At 34.9% G+C, this 24,281-nt stretch overlaps 2 protein-coding genes and 1 pseudogene across 2 annotated transcripts; all 3 read right to left on the reverse strand.

The window, feature by feature from the left end:
- Positions 1 to 5,391: 5,391 nt before the first annotated feature.
- LOC113782276 lies at positions 5,392 to 6,299 on the reverse strand. Its single transcript, XM_027328172.1, has 2 exons — positions 5,547 to 6,299; positions 5,392 to 5,406 (listed from the first exon to the last, which is right to left on the reverse strand). Exons 1-2 carry the CDS (start codon positions 6,297 to 6,299, stop codon positions 5,392 to 5,394), a joined length of 768 nt encoding a protein of 255 aa, XP_027183973.1.
- Positions 6,300 to 7,989: 1,690 nt separating this feature from the next.
- LOC113782277 lies at positions 7,990 to 12,389 on the reverse strand (annotated as a pseudogene).
- A 6,621-nt stretch (positions 12,390 to 19,010) lies between these two features.
- Positions 19,011 to 21,253, reverse strand: LOC113783006 (patellin-4). Its single transcript, XM_027329008.1, has 5 exons — positions 21,152 to 21,253; positions 20,011 to 21,050; positions 19,764 to 19,888; positions 19,530 to 19,674; positions 19,011 to 19,428 (listed from the first exon to the last, which is right to left on the reverse strand). Exons 2-5 carry the CDS (start codon positions 21,037 to 21,039, stop codon positions 19,174 to 19,176), a joined length of 1,554 nt encoding a protein of 517 aa, XP_027184809.1. The 5' UTR covers positions 21,040 to 21,050; positions 21,152 to 21,253; the 3' UTR covers positions 19,011 to 19,173.
- Between the last annotated feature and the right edge of the window lie 3,028 nt (positions 21,254 to 24,281).

Here is a 24,281-nt window from a genome sequence, read left to right on the forward strand (position 1 = left end):
CAATAACCATTGTGATCTAACACTAGTTCATAGAAGTGTTAAACTTAGAGAGTTAACTCACTAATGTAGAGTTACACCTTTGTGAATTTGGTAGCTTGTTCCATGTAATTTCATAAAATTTAATAAATTTATAACTAGTTTCATATCACGATAGCAGGTGTGGGTTAATTATAGGTATGGTCAATACATCGGCGAAAACGTGTATCACATACATTTGAAAATTATATCATAACTAGTCAAGATAATGAATTTATTTAGTCAGTTATTTCATTTGCATGAGTAGATAGGAATTCCATAACTCTAGACACATTTTCTTGTCAATTTTTACTACTTTTTTTGCATGTTAATAGTATAGATTTATTTGCTTTATTTGCGATAGTCTAAATAATAAAAAAATTAAAAAATCATCAGTAATTGACCATCTTGTCTATGGGATCAACACCTAATATCCTTTAAATTCGATAAACAATCTGTATACTTGCAAAAACGAGGCGTTTAAGTTTTTAAAATTTAGTGTAAAATAAAATTCTTGCCACAATGTAGTGTTCTTTTAATAAAATTATCGCTCTTTCAGACATATTTTTATGTGTGTAAATTACCTCCCTATATATTAATTTTATGAAATTTATCTCTTACAATTTTTTGGTGGAAATTTTTCTGTTCTACACTTTAAGATGCGAAATGGCCAATAATTGATCTTATCTCTTCAACATACATTTCCATTTTAACATTTCTTGAGCTCGTCAAGTTAACCAAATTATATGTTATCAAGTAAAAGGTGTAGGTTCAAGAAATCCACAAGGATAATAAGTAGCATGCATAGGACCAAATGAACAAGTGGATTGTTCCAATGGAACACATCAAGAACTTGGCGAAAATTTAATAAAGGGTAAATTCTGATTTGGTCCTCCAAAATAAACTAAAATGTTGATTCAATCCTTGAATTTGAATAAGTCTTAATTAAGTCTTCAAAACACAAAAAAATTGTTTTAAATGAACCCTTTCATCAATTCATGTTTGGTCAATCACTTTTGACCAAAATTTCAAGTCGCAAAGTAAAACCTTACCAATTCTAAGGACTTCAAAACTACTATTAACCTATCAGCTAAATGAATTAAAAAGGATGAATTACTGTTCATCTAATCTGGAAAAGGTTATGCCACTATGATAAATCTTCAAATCAGATTCGAAGAAACATTTTATTCTTTTCGGCTCATTAGCAGAGGAGATTAATTGCTTTGAAGTTCCTAAACAAATTGTAAGATTTCAATATACAACTCAAATTTGGTTGAACTTTAATAACCATATCTGAGTTGGTACAAGGCCTCAATTGGAACGAATTTTTGAGTTTGGAGGACTTTATTAGAACTTGCTTACTTTCAAAGGACGAATCGCAACTTTGGTCTACTTTGGAGGCCCAAATCAAAATTCATTCCTTAATAAACTGAAGAAGTCATTAGAAGATAAAACTGATGTGGATTACGGCTATAAATTCCACTCATGGCATAAATTACAGTAGCTAAATTTGCTATTCTTACGAATTTTGATGAGGAGGAAAACCATAATAGAGGAATCGAGCCCTTGTGTCATGACTATTGGCAAGTATTCAAATAGGGACATGTTAAGATGCTATTGTAGCACAAAATAGCCAAAAACAATGTTAACTGAAATTAATATAATATAGCTTGAGTCGTCCTTTATAGCACTGTCCTAAGAAACTATTTCAGGAGGTCGAAATGTTTTCCCAAAATTAAACAAGCCTTCTTCCTATTATGAATAGGAAGGATCAGAACTAGCAAATGAAATGTAAATCCAGCAGAGTAAGAAAAAGAAGAAGTATAAGAGGAAGCTGACAGGAAGGTATCTACTGTCAGGGGGAGAATTGAGAAGAAAGCTGACAGGAAGGTATCAACTGTTAGGGGGAGAAAAATTGGTGTAATTTTCCAAGGGGAAATAACAACTATTTATAGGCATCAGAAAGTATACGTTGGAGAGAATCGAAGAGGATAACATCTGATTAATAAAAATATGGGCTAATTTCTCGCGTAACCGATGAGATTCTCGGGGAAAGAAAGAGTCAAACTTTGATTCTGTAAAAATATAAAAGTAAAATTTTATACTTGCTCGCGGTAAAATCACTTTGGGCCGTATTTAAATTGCGCAGGTGGCAAATCCATCGATTTCTATTGAAATGGCCCAACTCAAGCCCTTCTCACATGCACGTGAGGCCACATTAGGTGCTGGCTTGACACAAGCCCGATAAGAGACCCAACATTATAAACCTTGAGAGGTCCTATTCATTTTCCGATGTAGGACAAAACTTTTGAAATACACCTAAATTTTACAACAATCTCCTTCCTATTTCAAAAGATTTGGACAAAAGATAAGAAAATAATCTGCTGGATTTATTTGGGTGAAATGTAATTAGTTTGGTGTCTTTTGGACTATGAACCAAATTTAGACTGACAAAACATAACCTACAAAATTGTTGGTGAAATATGAATTTCTGTGAACCAATAATTCTTAACGTATGACAGAGATTTTGTCAATCACATTACAACCCATAATTTTGCTGTTAACGCGATTTTGCGCTTTTAGGCCGTGCGCCTGCCTGGTTATTCATGAGAACTCTAAAGATTTGATCAAGGAATCTTATAGGAGCAGCCCCACTCCACTCTCATATAGGTGAATTTATCAAGCGTATACTGCTTTAAATACACCTCCCTAATGGGATATGAATTCATTAAGAATTTTAACTCATCCTCACAATTACTCAAAGCACTTATCTCCAAAGGGACTTAAATTTGAAGTGATTTACGGTCAATATTGACTTGTTATTACCCATATGAACCTATTTCATGGGATCACCAATCACATAGGTTGGGTTACTGTCTCTATTGACAACTTGTTGGTCGAAATTCCATTTCTTTTGAAGTTTGAAGAATCAATTTTCTTCCTACGGGTTTAGTTAGAGGATCGGCCAAGTTCAATTCTGACTTCACAAAATCAATGAAAATAATTCCATCTTTAAACAGCTGCTTTACGACATCATGTCTTAATTTCATGTATCGACTTTTATAATTATATGATTTGTTTTTAACAATAGCAATTGCCGCTTGATAATCATAATATATGGATACAGGAGGCAACAGATCCTTAGTCGGAGGAGTATTGGCTAAGAAATTTCTTAACCAATCAGCCTCAAAACCAGTCAACTCCAGAGCTATAAATTCTGATTCCATAGTTGATCTAGCAATGATTGTCTGTCTAACTGACTTCCATGCTACCGCACCACCACCAAGGGTAAATACATAACCACTAGTGTATTTTGTCTCATTTGAATCCGAGATCCAATTAGCATCACTGTACCCTTCTAATATAGTGGAAAATCCACAATATACGATACCATAATTCATGATACCTCTCGACTAATGCAAACCAATGCTCACTATTGGGATTGTGAGTATGTCTACTCAGTCTACACACTGTATAAGCTACGTCAGGTCTTGTGAAATTCATCAAATGCATCAGACTCCCAATAATCTGAGCATATTTAGACTGAGCAATTGGGTCACCATTATTTTTCTTTAATTTAGTGTTAGCATCATAAGGAGTACTTAAAAGTGTCACATCATAATTTTTAAACTTCCTAAGAAGTCTTTCTGTATAATGTTCTTCTGACAATATTATACCATCATTTCTCCTTATGATGTTAACACCCAATATCATTTTAATTTCACCCAAATCTTTCATATCAAAATTAGAAGATAAGAAATATTTAGTACTATTAACAATTTCTATATTTGTACAAAATATAAGCATGTCATCCACATATAGGCTAATTATTACATATTAATCATTCACAACTTTAGTATATACACATTTATCCACTTCTACAGACGAAAAATCGTCTTTCATCAATATTTGATCAAATTTCTCATGCCACTGTTTAAGAGCTTGTTTTAGGCCGTAAAGAGATTGAATTAAGTTACACACTTTATTTTCTTGTCCAGATACAACACATCCTTCAGGTTGAACCATATAAATTTCTTCTTCTAAATTGCCATTTAAAAAAGCTGTTTTGACATCCATTTGATGAACAACAAGTTTATGGATAAAAACTAAGGCAAATAAAACATGAATAGAAGAAATTCTTGTTACTGGTGCAAACGTGTCAAAATAGTCAATATTTTGTTCTTGAGAAAAGCCTTTGGCTACTAAACGAACCTTGTATTTTTCTATAGAACCATCAGAATTATATTTTCTTTTAAAAATTCATTTGCAACCAATAGATTTTGCACCAGGCGGTAAGTCTACCAAAGTCCATGTTTTATTTTTCAAAATAGAATTAATTTCAGGTTTAATTGCTTCTTTCCAAAACTTGTAATCAAAAGAAGAAATTGCATCAGAATAAGCTAAAAGATCATTGTCAACAAGAAAGATTTGAAAATTATTTCCATAGAAAAATTCTTTTCTCGACCTTTTACTTCTTCTCAATTCCTCTTTAGAGGTTATTTTTTTGTTTTTCTCAACAAGTGCATGAAAAATTTTATTGGACAGTGGAAAAATGTGTTCAAAAAACTCAGCATTCTTTGTCTCAATGTATTACAATCAAGTACGTCATTTCTTAAAATAAGAAATCTATATGCAGCACTATGTTCAGCATATCCAATAAGCATACAATCAAAAGTTTTAGAACCTAATTTTCTTTTCTTAAGTTCAGGTAATAACACTTTAGCAAGACACCCCCATACTTTTAAATATTTTAAATTTGATTTATAATTTTTTCATAACTCATAAGGTGTTTTGCCAGTCTTTTTATGTGGAATTCTATTTTGTAAATGACAAGTGGATAATATAGCTTTTCCCCATAAGTTATCTGAAGCATGAAAACTAACTAAGATAGAATTCATCATTTCTTTTAGTGTTCTATTTTTTCTTTCAACTACTCCATTGGATTCTGGTGAGTAAGGAGGTGTTATTTTATGTATTATACCTTCATAATCACAAAACTTGTCTAAAGCTAAATATTCACCTCCTCTATCTAATCTGATTCTTTTTATCTTTTTATTGAGTTGATTTTCTACCTCAAACTTATAAGATAAAAAGGCATTATGAGTATCATCTTTATTTCTAAGTAAATAAAGTTTAGTGTATCTAGAATAATCATCTATAAAAGTAACATAATATCTTTTTCTTCCTCTAGTCATAGTTTGTTTTAAATCATCTAAATCTATGTAAATTAAATTTAGTAGTTCAGTTTCTCTTTGAACAGTTACACAACTGTTCTTTGTTATTTTAGTTTCTACACATATTTGACATTTTTCCATGTTATTATTATTGATACTAGAAAGTAACCCGATTGATTGCATTTTCGTTATGTAGCTAACATTAATATGTCCTAATCTAACATGCCATAAAGAAATTGAATCAACAATATAAGCAGAAAAATATGCATTTTCATTAATCACATTTGAAATATTGAGTACAAAAAGTCCCTGATTACAATAGCCCTTACCCACAAATACATTATTTTTTGTCATTACAATCTTGTCAGATTCAAATGACACTTTCACCCCAACTTTTCTTAGCAGTACTACAGAAACCAGATTTGCTCGGATATTTGGCACATGCAGCACATCATTGAGGGTCAAAGTTTTTCCTGAAGTAAGTTTCAAGAAAATTTTGCCCTTTCCCAGAACTTTAGCAGTTCGTGAGTCTTCAAGGTAGATTACCTCTTCATCATCCCCTATTGGAATATAGGAGAAAAACGCTTCTTGATTTGCACATATGTGCCGAGTAACCCCAGAGTCTACTACCCACTCTTTTACATGAGCTGCTATATTGACTTGAGAGATGACTGCAGCAATTATATCGTCCCCTTCACCTAAATTAACCTTAGGAGGATAGCCATTTGCTTTGTCACCTTTCTTTTTGTACCTGCATTGAGCAGCATGGTTTTCTGATTTTTCACAAACATAGCAAATACATTTCTTCTTCTTAAAGTTGGGATTATTGGGCTTGTAATTCTGGGATTTGTTGGAATACCTTTTATTGTTGCTTTGAACCAGGTTAGCTTTCATGGCCATCTCCTTAGCTTTGGTAGTCTTTAATTCTTTCCTGTTGGAGTCTTCGATCAAAATATGTTTCATGAGCTCATCAATAGTGTAGTTTTTTAGCTTGTGCTTCAGGTTATTTTTGTAGTCAGTCCACGATTCCGGCAGCTTTTCAATTAGCATACCAGTAGCAAACTTTTCGGGCAAATTTATGTCTTCATTTTTTAGATTCTCGAGTAGCATTTGGTATTCCGTGATTTGTACTTTCATTTCTTTGTCTTCTGCTATCTGCCATTGATTGTACTTTCTCACGATGAATTTTTATTTAGTGGCAATTTCCGCGGTAAATTTTGTTATCAAGGCTTCCCAAATTGGCTTAACTTCCTTGCAGCTACAATGCACGTCAAACAGTTCATTTGAAAGTGTTTGTAAAATAGTATGCCGATATACCTTATTAGCATATTGTCGGGATTCTTGCTTCTTGACATCCATAGTCGTAGTTGGTTGTACTTCTATCAGTGCATAGGTCACTCCATGAATGTCGAGTAGAGAGTGCACACATTCTTGTCATCTTTTGAAGTTTTCATTGGCAAAATCTTCAATTTTGGAGACGTCTGAAAAAGGTTTAGCCAACGGTAGTGCAATAGTAACTTATGCGGATGCAGGTTGTGAAGTGTTAATATTGCCGGAGGCCATAGTTTCTTAGATTGTAGCACAAAATAGCCAAAAATAATGTTAACTGAAATTAATATAATGTAGCTTGAATCGTGTTTTATAGCACTGTCCTAAAAAACTATTTCAGGAGGTCGAAATGTTTCCCCAGAATTAAACAAACCTTCTTCCTATTATGAATAGGAAGGATCAGAACTAGCAAATGAAATGTAAATCCAGCAGTGTAAGAAGAAGAAGAAGTATAAGAGGAAGCTGACAGGAAGGTATCTACTATCAGGGGAAGAATTGGGAAGAAAGCTGACAGGAAGGTATCAACTGTCAGGGGGAGAAGAATTGGTGTAATTTTCCAAGGAAAAATAACAACTATTTATAGGCATTAAAAAGTATACGTTGGACAGGATCGGAGAGGATAACATCTGATAACATAATAAAAACGTGGGCTAATTTCTCGCGTAACCGATGAGATTCTCGGGGAAAGAAAGAATCAAACTTTGATTCTATAAAAATATAAAAGTAAAATTTTATACTTGCTCGCGGTAAAATCACTTTAGGTCGTATTTAACTCGCGCGCGCCGGGGGGCGTAAATCCATCGATTTCTACTGAAATGGCCAAACTCAAGCCTCCTTCATATGCGCGCGAGCCCACGCTAGGTGATAGCTTACACAAGCCCAATAAGAGACCCAACATGATAAACCTTGAGAGGTCCTATTCATTTTCAGATGTGGGACAAAACTTTTGAAATACACCTATATTTTACAACAACTATTAATATAATTGGACTCGAACCCTACAGATATATGTCAGACAATTAGAATTAGTACACAAATGCAGACAAATGTACCTACTTATTTGTGTAAAAATGAAAAACCAAGGCTACAATTATGAAGATTCACTTTCTAATCAGGTAAAGGAAACAACAGCCAATGAAGTCACAAAGAACTTCAAATTACACTCGACCCATAACAGTACTACGATTAAGAAATCTAACCAGAACCAAGGAAAGATTATTTGTTCTGTGATCTTACAAGGAAATTAAGTTGAAACTAGAGTAAGGAAAAGATGTTCTCTGTAGTACAATCCATTTAAGATTCTAATAAGCAACATTTTATTTATTTATTTTAAAACAAAATTCAGATGTAAACAGTTCATTTAGTTTGCACTGTGCCATAAACAATTTTTTTCCAAAAGAAAAAAAAAAGAAAGAAACGCGAAAGGCCCATAAACATTTTGTTTTGGTGCCATTTAATCTACCTTTCACCATTATAATGACAGCGGTGGAATGCTTTGGTCGATTTTGAAGAAATTACTTGGATCCACCTTAGTCTTTACAAGCACCAATCTGTCAAAATTCTGCATGAAATACTTAGTCCCCCAAATGCTAGCTTGTTCATAGCTTGTATTGCCTCCGATTTTATTGACTCCCAAGTCAAGATCTCTATAGTTCAATTAAGCAGTTCTTGGAGACTTTGATACGTAGGCAGCCATATGGCGATAAATACTTCTTGTCCAATTCACGTGTCTTTCGGATTCTGCATTGCCATCTTTAAACCATATCACCGCATAAAGAATCATGTAAATGTTCCCACCCCTGTGTGGGAAAGCTGTGGCTGATTTTGAGATTTCACTCACCTTTCCTCCATAGGAACTAAACTGTACCTGAAAAAGTGCATCCATGTCTTCTTCAAGAAGTCTTTTCCATAATCCTTGAAGACCTTTTACTAGAATTGGTTTCTTTACATAGTCTGACTTTACTTTGAAATACGACTTGGGGAATTTCCTATTCAAAAAGACATCAACTAATACAGCTGCTGGAATGTTGGCAAAGTAGACTGTGGACTTGATCCAACTTATTTCAAAGCAATCTTCTTTTGCCAATCCCAGTTCTAGGAAGTTTTTTTGCATCAAGGAAAGGAGATGATCAACTCGACCGATGAACAAAGAAGTAAATGAAACTAGTATGGATTTCTTTCCAGTCTGGGGAGAAGTGGAACTTGTTATGAAGAGCCAAATTTGTTAGGATCCAAACGCGGAACACACAATTATTGAGATATCAAGTGCACAATAATTTAATGAAAAACAAGCCACAAGCATAAAAGATAAATGACATACAATATTTAACGTGGCTCGGCTCCACTATTGACCTTACGTCCATGAAGAAAAACTCAATTTTTATTATGAGAGGAAAACCCTATACAAGAATACAACTTAAATCCAAACCCAACTCTTGTATACCATCTCTTATCTCTCAAGAACCCTCTCTCACCACCCCATGTATAAGGCTACATGTTGCCCTTGTGTGCCCTTGTGTCTCTTTATAGTATGTCAATCCACCTATTTATAAGGAATATTATTTGACCAAAATCTAAATAATAACAAGAAACCAATTCTAATTCGTACACTTGCATAGAATAGGAAATAACTTCTAATCCTAAATAAAATAGAAAATTCCTTGGCTACTACTATTTCAAGTAATTAAAATCAATTAGAAAACTAGTTACTTCCACACAAGACAAAAAACCTACCTAAAAGAAATTAAACCAATTTCCTAACAAATCTCCATCTTGGCAAAAAAAATTTTTAACAATTATTTGCCTTCAACTACCAAATAATATGCTACCGAACTACACGCTCAAATTGATACAGTTCTAACACCAAATTGATTCAATCGGCAAATGAACATGTGTAATTACCCTGAATCCAACCTCCAGTTGACTCGTGAAAACGTGTCTCAATTCACCGTCTCCCTTTGCAGGATTTCTTCTCACCACCACTTGCAACTCAGGATCTCCTTCTGTGAGCTCTAACCCTAAACATTGAAGTAACCAAGTGGTAAAATCACCATATTTCTTCCCATCCTCAGGACTGTCTCGCCACATGTGGTTTCCAAGACTCCACCTAAAACGAAAAACTCGTAACTGTCAGAGTCTTTTGACGCATGAAAATTAGATCTCTTTGTTTCTTTGGAACACGTGCCACACCACACAAAAAATATAACCAAAATTAGAGGTGGCAATTTGTCCCAAGTCCCAATGGGTTACCCATGCCCATGGGGACTTTGGGCGGGATGGGTATTGGATTTTGATATTGGGTTTAAAATGGGACAAATCCCAATTGTACCCATTAATTGATGGGAATACTTGGGAAATACTTGGGTACCCATTGGGCTCAAATAACAAGGGCTCTGTTTGGTTTAACTATTTTTGGGGGGTATTTTTGAAATATTTTATTATAGCAGTGTATATGAAAAATTTTTACTATAAAATTTTTTTGAAATATTTGATATACTAATATGGATGGGATGTTTTTTGAGTTATTGTATATTACTGTAACATTGTATTTGAAAAACTTATTTTTTGAAAAAATAGCCAATCCAAACGGAGTCTTAGATTCAAAAATTATCTTTAACAATTTTTATAGTCATACTAGAGAATATAATCTAGTAGTTTTCCTAGTCATTATCCACAAGAATTTTCAACATTTCAGTCAATTTAGACCTGTCATCTTTGGACAATGATGAGAATAAATATTCAATACCTTAAGTACCTTGGCCATCTTGATATATGTTGGAATATGACTGTATATCTATTTTTTCCTTTATTTGTTAATCCAATTTTTGATGGGAATCCTGAGTATAAAGCACTTGCATGTTTATTTAATAAAATTAAAAAAAATTTAATAAATCAAAAATATTAAAATTATATAAAAAATAAAAATGAATTAAAGGAAAAAAATATGTAGAAAATAGATTTGGGTATTGGGCGGGATCAATCTAAACCCATCCCAAAGTGATCCAGCCCAACTTAGTCCCAAAATACATATGGGTAAGATTGGGCCCAAACCCATATGACCCGGTTCCATCACAAACCCAAGTAAATCCCGCCCATCCCGCCCATTTTGCCACCTCTAACCAAAATCTAAAATCCACAGGGATGAAGTATCAACCGTTGAAGGTGTGAGAAAGTCTCCACCAATTCATGTCCAAAATCAACATTGGACTCCACCTTTTTCCTGACCTTTGAATCACCTGTCTAGATTCACTATCAAGTATCTCCACGTTTTTCGACTTTCCATCCTTTACCGTCAATGCTTCTTGTTAAGCGATTGAAACAAGGATATCACCTATTAAACTGTTCAATTTGTAATAATAGTCAATCCATTTGATCTCAATAGTTAACCAGGATCCAATCTTGAACAACCAAGCTCTTGATCCAACCATTCCGTTTGTTGGGATCCAAGTGCTTGTGAACAGCCCAGTTTCGTAACCAAGGTTTGATACCACTTGTTACAATCCAAACATGAAACACACAACTATTAAGATATCAAGTGCACAATAATTAAATGACAAATAAGTTACAGGCATGAAAGATAAACGACACACAATATTTAACGTGGTTCGACTCCACCATTGAGTTTATGTCTACGGAGAGAAAGTCGTTCTTTTTTATGAGAGGAAAACCTTATGTAAGAATACAACCTGAATCCAAATCCAATTCTTGTATACCATCTCTCATCTCTCAAAAATCCTCTCTCACCACCCCATGTATAAGGCTACATGTCGCCTTTGTGTGTCCTTGTGTGTCTCTTTATAGTATGCCAACCCACCTATTTATAGAGAACAATATTTGATCAAAATTCAAATAACAACAGGAAACCAATTCTAATTCTTAGACTTGCATAGAATAGGAAATAACTTCTAATCCTAAACAAAATAGAAAATTACTTGGCTACTGTTATTTCAAGTAACTAAAACCAATTAGGAAACTAGTTACTTCCACACAAGACAAGAAACCTGCCTAAAAGAAATTAAACCAATTTTCTAACAGAATTAGTAAATTTTGATCAATCTTGTCTGCAATGTGCTGCCACTGATATACTAGCTCGGTGGCATTTTGATCCAATGTCTTGGTTAGATTAAAAAATGTTACCTTTTCAGGCATAGAAACAAGACTTATCCCAAAACTTGCTCCACCACCTCCTCTGATTGCCCAAAATAGATCCTCCCCCATAGATCTTCTATCCAAAATTTGACCGTTCACGTCAATAATCTTGGCATCAATAATATGATCAACTGACAACCCAAATTTACGTGACATCATGCTACAGCCTCCTCCACTGAAGTGTCCTCCAACGCCTACTGTAGGACAAGTACCAGCAACGAATGTGAGTTCCCTACTGGTCTCAGAAATTTTGTAATAAAGTTCGCCAAGAGTTGCCCCTGTTTCAACCCATGCCGTATGATTTTCCTTGTCAACTGATATCGAGCTAAAGTTTCTAAGATCAACAATGACAAAAGGGCTTGTTGAAGCACAGGAAAGACCCTCATGATCGTGTCCACCACTCCGGACTCTAATTTGAATTCCATGTTTCTTGGCACAGCGTATTGACGCCTGGATCTGCGATGAATGAAGTAGTGCAAGGATGAGAGTTGGCTTGAATGGAGAGGCTGATGCGGGACGTAAGTTTTGCTCTGAGGATTGCAAAATATACAGATAAGATGAGTTTTTTGGGGCGTAGATGATATCAGAAAATGAGTTTGAGTTTTGAGATTGAAGGCATGTCATATAATTATCATGAAAGTGATTTGAAGTAGCCTGCTCGATGATACGCAAAATTGAAAGAAAATAAGGAAGAGAAAGAAATGAACTGTATGAAATTGCCATGAACTGTATGAAATGGCCATCTCTTCTACTAAATTTCATTTGTGTTGAGATGAAACTGATTTAAATGCTACTTGTAGATTCTCTGGCTGAGCCTTCCATAGATCAGCAAATTGTGAGAATTAATCAGACATTTTTGGGGCAAAACTCCGAATGTGGCAATTCTAGCTTCTAGCTAGGTGGTGCTGAAGATGTCTAGGATGCGGAAAGGATATACTATTAAAAGCTAGTGTTACGGTTTGCCAAAAGGGTATATATATATATTTTTATTTTTATTTTTTTTGCCACGATAACATTTGTATAACCTATTCTAACATAATCTATGGGGAGGGGAAGCCAACAAGAAACCCATCGAAGGAATCCATTTGAAGTAACAATCACAATTAAGTGACAATTATATGGTGGGACCTCCACCAAATCTTAGTGATGACCAACAGTCCAAGAAGCTATTAATTGCCAAAATAATATTCAAGATGTCACTAATCTAAAAGCACAAAAGTTTCAATTTTTTGAAAATGATTTTTCTAACAACTGTTCATTAGATATTCATTAACACCCAATCTACTATGTATATAGACACAATAACAATTAATACTCCCTTTTATTTTTACACTTTCCTTAGCTAATATTACTTTTCTAAAAATCTAACACTTGAAATACATTTTAATAAGTATCCAATGAAAAGTTGTCAGAAAAACCATTTAGAAATATCAAAATGTTAAATGATCCATGAGTGACAATACTTGTGATACTTGTAATTGTGTGTGTTGGGATACTAAACCACCTTGTTGCACTAATCAAGTAGTGGTGAGAAAATCTTTTGTGGTAATGCATAACTCACAATATTTTGCTATTTATAACGAGGAATGACAGTGTAGGAGAGCGTAACGGACGATGCCCCATCTTTAAATACCTACCCTGGGCCTGGCCTCGTTTTTCTATGGGTGTATATATTTTAATCAACTTATCACACAAAATATTATACATTTTTTGATGGACATTGAATTTGCTTATGGTTTTGGATTTTTAAGAACATGCTTATTGCAAAAGGAAGCATTCTTTCCAATTATCCTAAAAAATCACTTTTTTTAATAGGAAAATTTTTCAATTTCTTTCCTGCATTGGATTGCACCTTAGTTATTGAATCTATTTTTGTCTCTTTACTATATTCCCCGCCCCCCCACCCCCCTAGAATATAGCCAGGTACAAGGCACCAGTAGGATTGGAACAAAAGGAAAACTTACATTTTGGACCGGTGAAAATGCTCGAATTTTTTAAAAAAAATAAAGGAAAACATAACAGAGTGGTTTTGCTTATGAAACATTCAAACTTTGCTGGAGGGGGCAAAATTCATAGTGAGGGTGGACTGCTGCCACTGGTTTTCCCCTTTCGCCGCCACTAAACCAATAAGTGCCCTTTTTGCGCACGTGCCAGATTGCAGTATTAGGACCATGCATAGACTAATGAAACCAGCTAGCTACTCTCATTTAATAAGTTGCTTAATTAAATTATGGTAAGATTTTCCTTTAGTTGATTAGTGATGCAAAGTTTTAGACTTTGGCTTACATAGGGATAGAGGCAGGACCAATGGTTAATCCAAGGAGTTGACTGTGAGGATCGGATATTTGTGGCAATAGTAAAACAAAAACTCACAAATGCACATAAAAAAAAGGATTAATATTTTCTACAGACAATCTATATACTATTAATTTTAGATAAATGATAATTATGTAAAATTTGAATTTGAAATTGAAATTTAACTTTTGCACACATATCATGAATTCAGCAGTTATAGTATATACACTGTCAGTGTATATAATATTTACTCAATGAGAGAGAGTAGTAAGCACACATTTTACTTTTCATTCATATTTACGTCTTTATTAGTGGATGTTACAAAATATATATGTTAATAAATACATAAATATCAACATATGAACAGCAAATTTCTCCGTTCATACACCAAAGTTGGGTTAGTTTTGGACAGTTTTCTTTAACTTAGCTTTAGCCTGTTTTGTCTTGGTCTGTACATGTATTATAGTGCATGGGTGAAATTCCATGCATGAGACAATCAAGACAGATTTTGGTGGCCTACAAGACGTACACCAATTCTTTTTCTTATTTATTTCATTAATTTTAGTTCCTACACCAAGACGTATGCAAAACTTCTTTCTCTAGTAAATTTCCAAATTAAGACACTCACTAGTCTTCTTAATTTTTTTCTCTCATTCTTCTCATCTGCAAATTATAACAAAGAACCCTATATGTAGCCCATGGCACTTGGTGAATAAGAAACCATGATGACAAGAAACTACCAAACAAAAACTTAATTATCTAACCAAGTAAATTACCAAAAATTTGAATGGAACAAAAACTTCCAAAGCCAAAAAAAAAACCACATCAATTTTGAAACAGTTTAGTTTAATCATGTCAATACAAAATCAGATTTATATTTGTCATTGTTTATGTCTGCATTGTAACATGCAAATGTTATTTCCATACGTTCTTCAATCTCCCATGCATTCACCATTATGAGAGTGGCGGAATGCTTTGCTCAATTCTAAAGAAAGGGTTATTTCCACTTTGTCCTCCCAAACTTTGGGCAATAACCCACTTCAGTCCCTAAACTTCAAAATGGGATACTTAAGTTCCTAAACTTATAAATCCGTCCCACTTAAGGAAAATCATTGATAGAATCATGAATACCGTTGGTGGTCGAAGAGCATGGCAAATACCGGCCATTGACCGAGGGCAACAATGGAAATTCATTAAAAATCATATATATAGATTGAAAAAGGTGGTGAACTATGGAGGGAAAGGTTCTCTCCATGCAACCGGTGCACATGGGTCACATACTTGACCTGATCCAAATCATAAAAGGGCTTCAATGCTCCATATGCTGCAAATAGAGAGCCAAGTAGTCATTCTGCAAGTCAGAACGTAGGAAGAAGAAAAGGGGAACCCAAAACTAGTGTCAACAAACAAGGAGAGATAGTGACGAAATTTTGGGATTGTGGAAAACAAACGTTGATGATTGCATCATGGACAGCCATGAACCTAAGAAGAAGGTTTTGTCGATGTCCCAAGTACAGAGTAATGGAAATTAGGGTTTTGTGTTTGTACTTCTTTTAAGTTTTGGTTTGTACGAATTGAGTTGGAAAGGTTGAAAGAAAACTCAAGATTCCAGCAATCGAAAGCGAGGAAGCTTAAGATATACCTAATTATCCACTAGGTTGCCATTGTCCTGTGATTCTTTTTGTTCAAATTTGGGGCAGAAGGTTAAAATTGAGTTATAGAAGAAGCAATAGTTGATGTTGCCTGTCTGTTTTTTTTTGCTCAAACGTGGGACCAACTTTTGTTGTCATTGCTAAGTAGTGGATCTTCTAAATAGTGCTACTATGCAAATTCTTGCCTTTGCTGGCTATGCAATTTGCAACAGCACTTTCCTTAGAACTGTCAAGCTTCAATGTATTGTATGAAATTTAGGGGTTTAGTGGCCCAAGTTGCACGTATTTTGAAATTTAGGGGCCTAGGTGTCCCATAATTGTGAATATTGGGTCTTAGATGTCATTCTCTTTGTTGTTTAAGGACTTAAGTGTCCCAATTTGTGAAGTTTATTGTGACTAGTCTATGTCCCATTGTGAACAGCAATTAATAGTTGTACCAGAACATAAAATTTTCAGCATTGCCTTTGATCATTCAACAAAAGATCCAATGCACATTACTAGGAATGACAAACATTCTCAGTTCCTATGTACTTTATGAGTTGAACAAAAGTTACCCACATATGGACTAGCAAAATAGAGGCTTTTACTGCCCAATTCAATCTGATTATATCTGCAAAACAAAAGCTATATGCCTGTACAACTCTTTAGTAATTTGTCCACCATGCACAAAAACCTTTGTGCTTGAAGGTTATTTGGCCTATTGCTGCAATTTTCCCAGCTTAATAGATTGGTTTCCATCTCCATGGAGCTGCACATTTCCAATCACAGGTGACTCCTTTACGTGTCCCGCACTTGTCTATAATGTAGACAGGTTTAATTTACACAAAAATTGCCCTGCCAGTGAATTGTGCTGGCTTAAGTCCACTGCTCATATGAGAGGCTATCCGCAAGTCCTTCACGTATGAGTGTGGAGCTCTCATTGTTACTCCTTGACTATAGGAATAAAGTTTGTGATCATCAGCTTTGGAGTTCAACTACAAACAAGCACATACTCCCTCCGTCCCGAAATGAATGTCGCACTTCGGGTCTTGAGCTTCTTTTCAACAGTGTCGCATTTTGGTCTAAGTTCCAGCGCTACCCTTCCGTGCATTACTCCATTGATTGGCAGAAAGAAAAAGCAAGGATGACAAGATGTGTGGGGCCCATACTTTACAAATGTGTCCAGCCATTTTTTTGAGAAAGTAGCTTGCACGGCCATTGTTTGCATTTGCGGTGAGTCTCACGCATATTAGAGCAACTCTTGTAGTTTTATGGGACCCATCAAAAACTTAAAAGGAATCTGATATATTTAAGGGCATGAGATGGAAATGAGGGAAAGTTTTATTGCCAATTATAGTAAGTGACATTAATTTTGGGACAGACCGAAAAGGAAAGCATGACACTTTCAATGGGACGGAGGGAGTAATATGAATAAATAAGACAGTACACATAAATAAGCTATTGATGTATGGAGACCACTTACATGAGTTGTTGTAGGACTCTTTTCCACATGCTTAAAACTATTTTGAGCATGCTTATATGGGTTAACTAGATCATCAGAATGTATTTTTACAGTTTTAAATCCTAAGTCTCTAGGCATGTCCAGTGAGTTGCTAAAGGTCCATTGCCCCAACTTACAATTATTTTTTGGGTGACCATGCTTACGGCAGAATGATCATTTTCTTCCTTTCTTTGTCACTGGTTCTTCTGCCCTACCTTTTGGCTGATTGCCATCCAAATTTTGAGATGGACCCAACTATCTTGCATACTTATCCCAACCATATCAGCAGTCACATCACTTGTAGTAGTTTCTTTTGCACTTGCCTGCATAGATGGACTTGTATCTTGTGCACTTTTCTCCTTTGCTGAACTTGTATTGTCCCCTCAATAGTTCGCTTATTTTTATTTGGATATCCTCTCTTGTTATGTCTGTATTTTTTGTAGTGGCTCCAATTCATCATGTGCCAACCTTGCTAACCTTATGAGGTTTACTTGCATTGGCATAGTTGTTCTGTCTTTCTTCTTTTGGAGCCTTTTTCCTCATCTTCTTTGGCCTTCCAGCAGATCTTCCATAACTTGGAGGATTCATTGGTGGTAGGTCTATGTGCTCCCACAAATTAGGACCATTTATTGGATTAAGTACAAGTTCATAGCTCTGTAGAGAGGTAGTCTTCAAGTAGTGCTGGAAACATGCTTCTTTGGTGCATCGTGCCTCCTGTTGATGGCAACTACAACATGGCCACATGGTATTCCCCTTAATTACCACTTTATACATGAACAGGTTTTGCTAGCCATGTTAACAGTATACTATTCCCCAAATGGACAACTTATCTGATACTTCATTGTCCCAACATATGACGCTATGCATAGACACTGCTCTTGCTTAACTTTTTCCAGTATGTCAAATATTGCTAAACAAAGGAGACATGAACACAGCCAAAGTGAAAACAATAAATTGGTCATAAATTTGCCACAGAAGTTATAAACTTAATACTATTACTTGATAAATAAAATGTTTCTTAACCTTCGTGCTTGGACATTGCTTCTCTATTCCTCTCCATCCTCTTCAACAGGTACAAATAAATGGTCTGCAGCATGGCTGGCTATGATAGGTAGCGACCTAGCCTCTAAAATGACTGCATTAAAGGAATCACATATGTTGTTTGCCAAAATATCACCGTCCAATCCACATCTGAACTGGCGAGCTGAGACACTATAATTGAATGGCCTAGATGTCTTCTTATTATTATTGTTTAAAATTACACACCATAACATTCAAGTCAGTCAAGGGGTTAATTGACCAAAAATATCACTTTAGAACTTAAAGTGATAGAGGCACTAAAACTTAAGGACTAAAGTGTTAACCACTTTCTTCTTTTACCTAGAGGACTTGCTGCAACTTGAACCAATATTTGTCACCAAATTTCTTAACCCTCGTGAACGGCAAAATTATGATTCGCCATAAAATCGAACTCCATCAATTGCAAAAACATGTTTTCAGAATTTGGCTCCCTTAATAAGCCTGAAATATTTCATTTAAGCCAATCCAACAAAAAAAAATAATAGGTTTTTTTCCTAAGGCAAAAAGGGTCAATTGACAAAGACACTAACTAAAGAGTAAAGAGCCAGAAGGGAAAAAATTGGAAATCTAAATCATGTATCCCCATAATAAGTTATAGACTAATTTGTATGCCCTGAGATAAAAAAAAAAAATTTGAAAAAGGAATTTACAGCCTATTGTTGTTTTTAAACGCAAACTTGATTGAAGTGATTTTTTTTTCTTTCCTGCTATTTTTTGCTTGTTTATAACAAACACATTTTGAACTTGGGTAGCGCATTTGTTGTAACGAGTCGTCCTGCTATTTTTCCAACTCACACAGACACATATGCACACTTCAATAATAGAAGATAGGAAAAATTATTCGCAATAATAATCATTCGACTCATTTTCACAACATTCTTGATCCAACCCAAAAAATTTGCACAAGACAAAAGAATATGAATCCTAAACAAAACGAAAAAATGTAATAACAAATCATTCTCCGGCTCAAATTATAGTATAAACTATAGAAGAAAGAGCTTTAGAAGCTGGATTTCTTGATCTTGTATCGATAGAATGCCTTCTTTTTCTTGCTTGAAGAATTCTGGATATTTAAGAGGATTTTCCCTGGTTCATGGTTCTTGAAAGTCTTGCGAATTGGTTCTTCATTTGAGGCCAGTTTCTTCTCCTTCTGTACGATAATGGTATACGAGTTCTCATCAGTTGGCACAAATTCTTCTTTGTAGCTCACCTCCCATCCTACAACTGTCAGATCCCAGACGAATGTGGTTCCAATCTGCCATTATTCAACCAGAACCAATTAGACACAATCGCTTTCTTGAGAAATCCTAATCTAGTTATATAAAATCAAGATTGTTATATCTGTTTTTTCAGTACCTCTGGTGCTGGAATTTCAACAATTTCAGTTGATCCACCCTTGATGACAATTTCTGATGCTTCACCATCAGCAGTTGAGAACTCAAAATCAACATCCCTCTTCAGGCCACCATACTGAATAGGAATTTCCTGAATTGGAATATACCTGTTTTCAAGTACAAAAATTTAGTCCCACTTTGTTTTCAATCATTTGATCAGGTCAGACTTATTATTCTGAAACATAATGATACTTACTTCAGTAAGGTCTCAGTGACCTTAGCCGGGCGAGCGATGATGAATTTGCTCTTAGTTCTTTGAGTTAAAAATGGTGATAGCAGTGCATGGAAGGCATAGTACCAAAAGGGAACATTGATAAATATCTGCAGATTCGGAAGAAAATAAAAAGGTAAGAAATTCAAGAACCTAAGACAAACCAGATACAATCATACAAATGAACTAAATGAAGGCCGAAATTTGGAAAGAATGTGGAACAAGTTCTTACATTTTTGGCTGCAAATTCAGGATAGTTGTCTTGGAGAAGAGCAACAGCTTGTTTTGTAGCAACACGAACTTCCTTCCTGGATGGCCCGGGTGAGTTCTTGAGATCATTGATCTGAAGCAAGGAATTGACACCTCCAGGCTTGAAATCAAGCTTTTGAATTCCCTTCTCCATAAGCTGGACTCTCCATCTCAAGAACTGAGTGCGCTTCTCCTCAGTCCCAAAAGTCTTCTTGTAGAGCTCCGCATCATCCAAAACTCCAAAAATATTGTAGCAGATGGGGCGGCCTTCACGATCAACTCCATTCATGTATGTAACAGATGCAAGATCAGCCCCTAATTCTTCATCCAAAACCAAATCAATGTTCAACTCTTTTCTCCATTGAAGAGTTTTCTTCAGCATCTCAAATGCCTCATTGACTTTGAAGTCCCTAGCCCTTAAAAATTTCAAGAGAACCACATCAGTTCCCTCATGCCCTTTACTAGCCAAAAGGGGCACTCCCCAAATGAAGATATCCTTGTCAACCTCAACATCTACATCAGCCTTCTCACTCTCCTCACCATTCTTCTCATCACTCTTTTCTTCGGTATTTTCCTCAGTTTTCTTCTCTTCATCACCTTCCTCTTCCTCCTTTCCATCTTTCTTCTCTTCAACTTTTTCTTCACCTTCTTTTGCAGCCTCCTCTGTTTCTTCTTTCTTCACTTCACCTTCCTTTTTCGGTGACACCTTTGGAGCCTCTTTTGCCACTTCTTTCTTAAAGAGCTTGTTCCCCAGAATGGCTTCTTCCAGCTTCGACTTCAAATCATTCAAAGCCTTCTTCTCAAACTCTTTCAGATCAGAAGGAAAATTACTTTCTTCCCTATAAGAAGAACTCTTCTCAACCATCTTCCCTTCTTTGCATTCTTCACCATCAATCACATCCTTCACTTGCTGCACTTTCTCCATCTCCTTTTCTTCCTTCAAAACCTCTTCCTTTGTAACAGCCACTTCAACCACCACCTGAGTTGCCTCTGATTTCTCCTCAACAGTCATGGTAACAATGCCTGAAATGAACGTAAAAACACCAACAAATAAAAAAAAAAACCCATTCAATAAATTAACCAATTACAAACCAAATACGTAAATTAATGAAAGCCCAACTCACTTTTACTTCTGATATTGCTGTATTTCTATCACAAATCCTCCTCTTGCTTCTCCACTGCTGGTTCTTCTTTGGCCCTCTGAAGAGTTGAGAGAAGGAAATCAAGAATGGTTTGAGAGGAAGGGGAAGGAGTAGGGGGGAATGTAACGGTTATATATTTTTTTGAAAAACTGGGTTGTAGGGCCCACAACGGTCAATTAAATTGCTGCCACCGCATGTTAAGAGCCGTTAGGATTCTTTTCCGGGGCTTGTGCTAGTCTGGACTCCAGCAAAATTTGGTTTGTCACAATCATTTTGGGCCCACACCTAATATTTTTTGAAAAACCAAAAAATGATTCAATCTGTTCCAATCAAATTTTAAAAAATCCATTAATTTCATTGAAAGATGTAGTACTAAATGCTAATTAACCTTAATGTTGTCTTTTATTCCTATCAATTAGAACAATTATTCTTTGATTGACTGACCTCAATGATTTTCCTGCATGTGCTGCAGCTCATATTTAACTTTGGTGTATCTTAATATTTATTTATTATTGATTACTACTATTTATTTATATTTCTTTCCATAATAATGTATTGAAAATGTTTGGTAGATTGACGAATACATGAGAGAGATAAAGATTAATAGGACGGCCAAATATTCATGGTATAAAAAATTGGATTTTTCTAACGGACACCCATTGATATATCTAAAATTTTCCTAACATATCAAGTATATACATATACTAACAATTATTATCGTCCATTGCATTTATATACTTTTTTTATTTCATTTTACCTATCCTCTTTTTGTATTTATTTACTTTCCCTAATTAATCTCACATTTTCAAAAATATGACGACTGAAATATATCTTAACAACATCCTAAGAAAAATTAACATGGATCCCACTTTATAAAGTCTTGAGGCCTTGTTTCGATTACAATCATTCTCCAAAAAATTTCTAGTTTTTTCGTGAACATATTTTTCAATCTTTTTTTACCTCATATGCATCAAATCGTTATAATACATTTTTCTACAAAAAAAAAAACTTCAAAAATTTGCTACGATATCTTTTTACTTTTCTTGCTTTATATCTTTTTGTTTTTCTTTTCTTGGGCTTATACATTTTCTCAACTAAAGACAAATTATAATTTGTAGTACACAATTTGTGAAACCCTTAAGGGTCCACCTCCATGAAAGAGAGAGAAGACTTTGTCAAATTAACAACTGCATCTTTTTGGCAATGCCCAACAAATAGTGCTATATAACTCACCAAATTTTGGAGTTTGTGAACTTGACAGAAAGATATATTCTAGCATTTCTACTCCCAACAGCCATAATTTCCTGTCAGTTGTGCTTGCAAAAGAGACCAAATCACTTTCTTTAGTTTCTTTCCAGAGGACCAGTTCATTGATTGTTCACCTGAGGATATATTATTCATATTCTTATGTGGGTTCCAAATAATAAGTGTCTCTTATTATTATTATTTTTTTAACTAAAACGAGGATTTATTTATTTTTTTTCAGCATTTAGATTAAACTCACACATTCAATTAGATTAGAAACACTCGAAAATTACAGTTAAACGCCCCATTAAGAGAAATCTAAAGGGGACCGAGGATTTATTTTATAATGACACACAATCCAAAATCAGAAATCAATTTGTGACTAATAATACCATCTTGTTGAATTTTGAAACTCTTTTGTTAGTTATAGGCCAACGCTAGTTTAAAATTTGGTTTGGACTGCACATTTAATTTCTCTTGTTATTATTAGTAAAAAAATATTATATAGGTTTCATATTTCAAACTTATCTAGCCCAATTCAAACAAATTAAAAACTTATATTGGGGATCACTACCCTATTATAATTTAACATTCAATCTTCAACTATGATGCTAGTAAATAGCAGAAGAATTATGTATTCCCTCTGTTCCATTACTTCACCATTTCAAGAGTCACCAAAATAAGAGTCACCATTTCAAATGTAACACGTACTTTTCAATTTTACCATTTTTAAAAAGCAAATTTTTAAAATCCCAATGCACAACGAACAAGAAAATGTTTTAGATTCAAAAGATATATATCTATATATGTAAATTCACTAATGCCATCTCATCTAAGCATATAATGATTATTATGATTTCATGAAAAGTTGAATTCCCAAGGAACGAGTACTTTGTTGCAACTACTGTGGCACCATGAGTGTACATCTTAATCCAACAGGATGAGCATTTCTTCTTTCCAGACAAATATTAGAGAAAGTTTTGAGCATAATTTCCCTCATTTGTTGGGTCAAATTCCTTGCATTCACTGCTCAAATCTCTTTTATCTTTGTTACTTAAAGAATTTTCTTTAAATTTAGAGCCAAACTTTGATATTTTAAGAGCAAAAAAATCAGAAACAACAGAGAGATGCAATAGAATATGAGCTGCCCATCTGCAAATTCTTTCAGCCGAATCAAACTTGCCAGCAAGACTTATCAACATCCCTCAATGGTCCATCATCCACGAATATTCAAGATGCCCATATATTCAACAAGCAGCAACAGGAGACATGAAATCCTGATTCTGGGCGGCGGCCAATATACAAGCCAAAGCCAGACATGGTATAACTAAGCAAAATGGTCATAATACGACAGTCAAGAATCTGCCTGCAACCAGCAGGGATTTTTGATGCTCAAGCATATTGTTTTTCTAGCATCTTTTTGTCATTGTATTTCTGCCCATTTGATTTCTGGTCTCTTCTTCCCATATTTAGTTTCTATATATGTGATGAATCCTTGACATTGGTCACACGAAAGCATCACAAGTCCCAAGTATCAAACAAAGACAAACACCGTAATGTACAGACTATTTCTGGGAATAGCAGGCCATGCAGAATTTTCTATTTTGGAAAGTGAAAGGTAAATGATGAAATCCCTTTTACAAGTTGTTTTGGTGGGTGGGGTTGGGGGGGGGGGGGGGGATGATCAGTCAATTAGTCCATGCATCAGTTTTTGTACTCAAATACTAAAACCCAATAAACAGATCTAGTTATACTTGTCAAAGATGGACTTGGGCAATGGAAAACTTCTGCAAAGCATCACAGCCAAGTCCTCTGTTACAGCAATGCTGAATAAAAACTAAAGCAATTGCAGAGCTGAAAAGCAAAC

Source organism: Coffea eugenioides, chromosome 9, assembly GCF_003713205.1.
Source record: "Coffea eugenioides isolate CCC68of chromosome 9, Ceug_1.0, whole genome shotgun sequence".
NCBI lineage: Eukaryota > Viridiplantae > Streptophyta > Magnoliopsida > Gentianales > Rubiaceae > Coffea > Coffea eugenioides.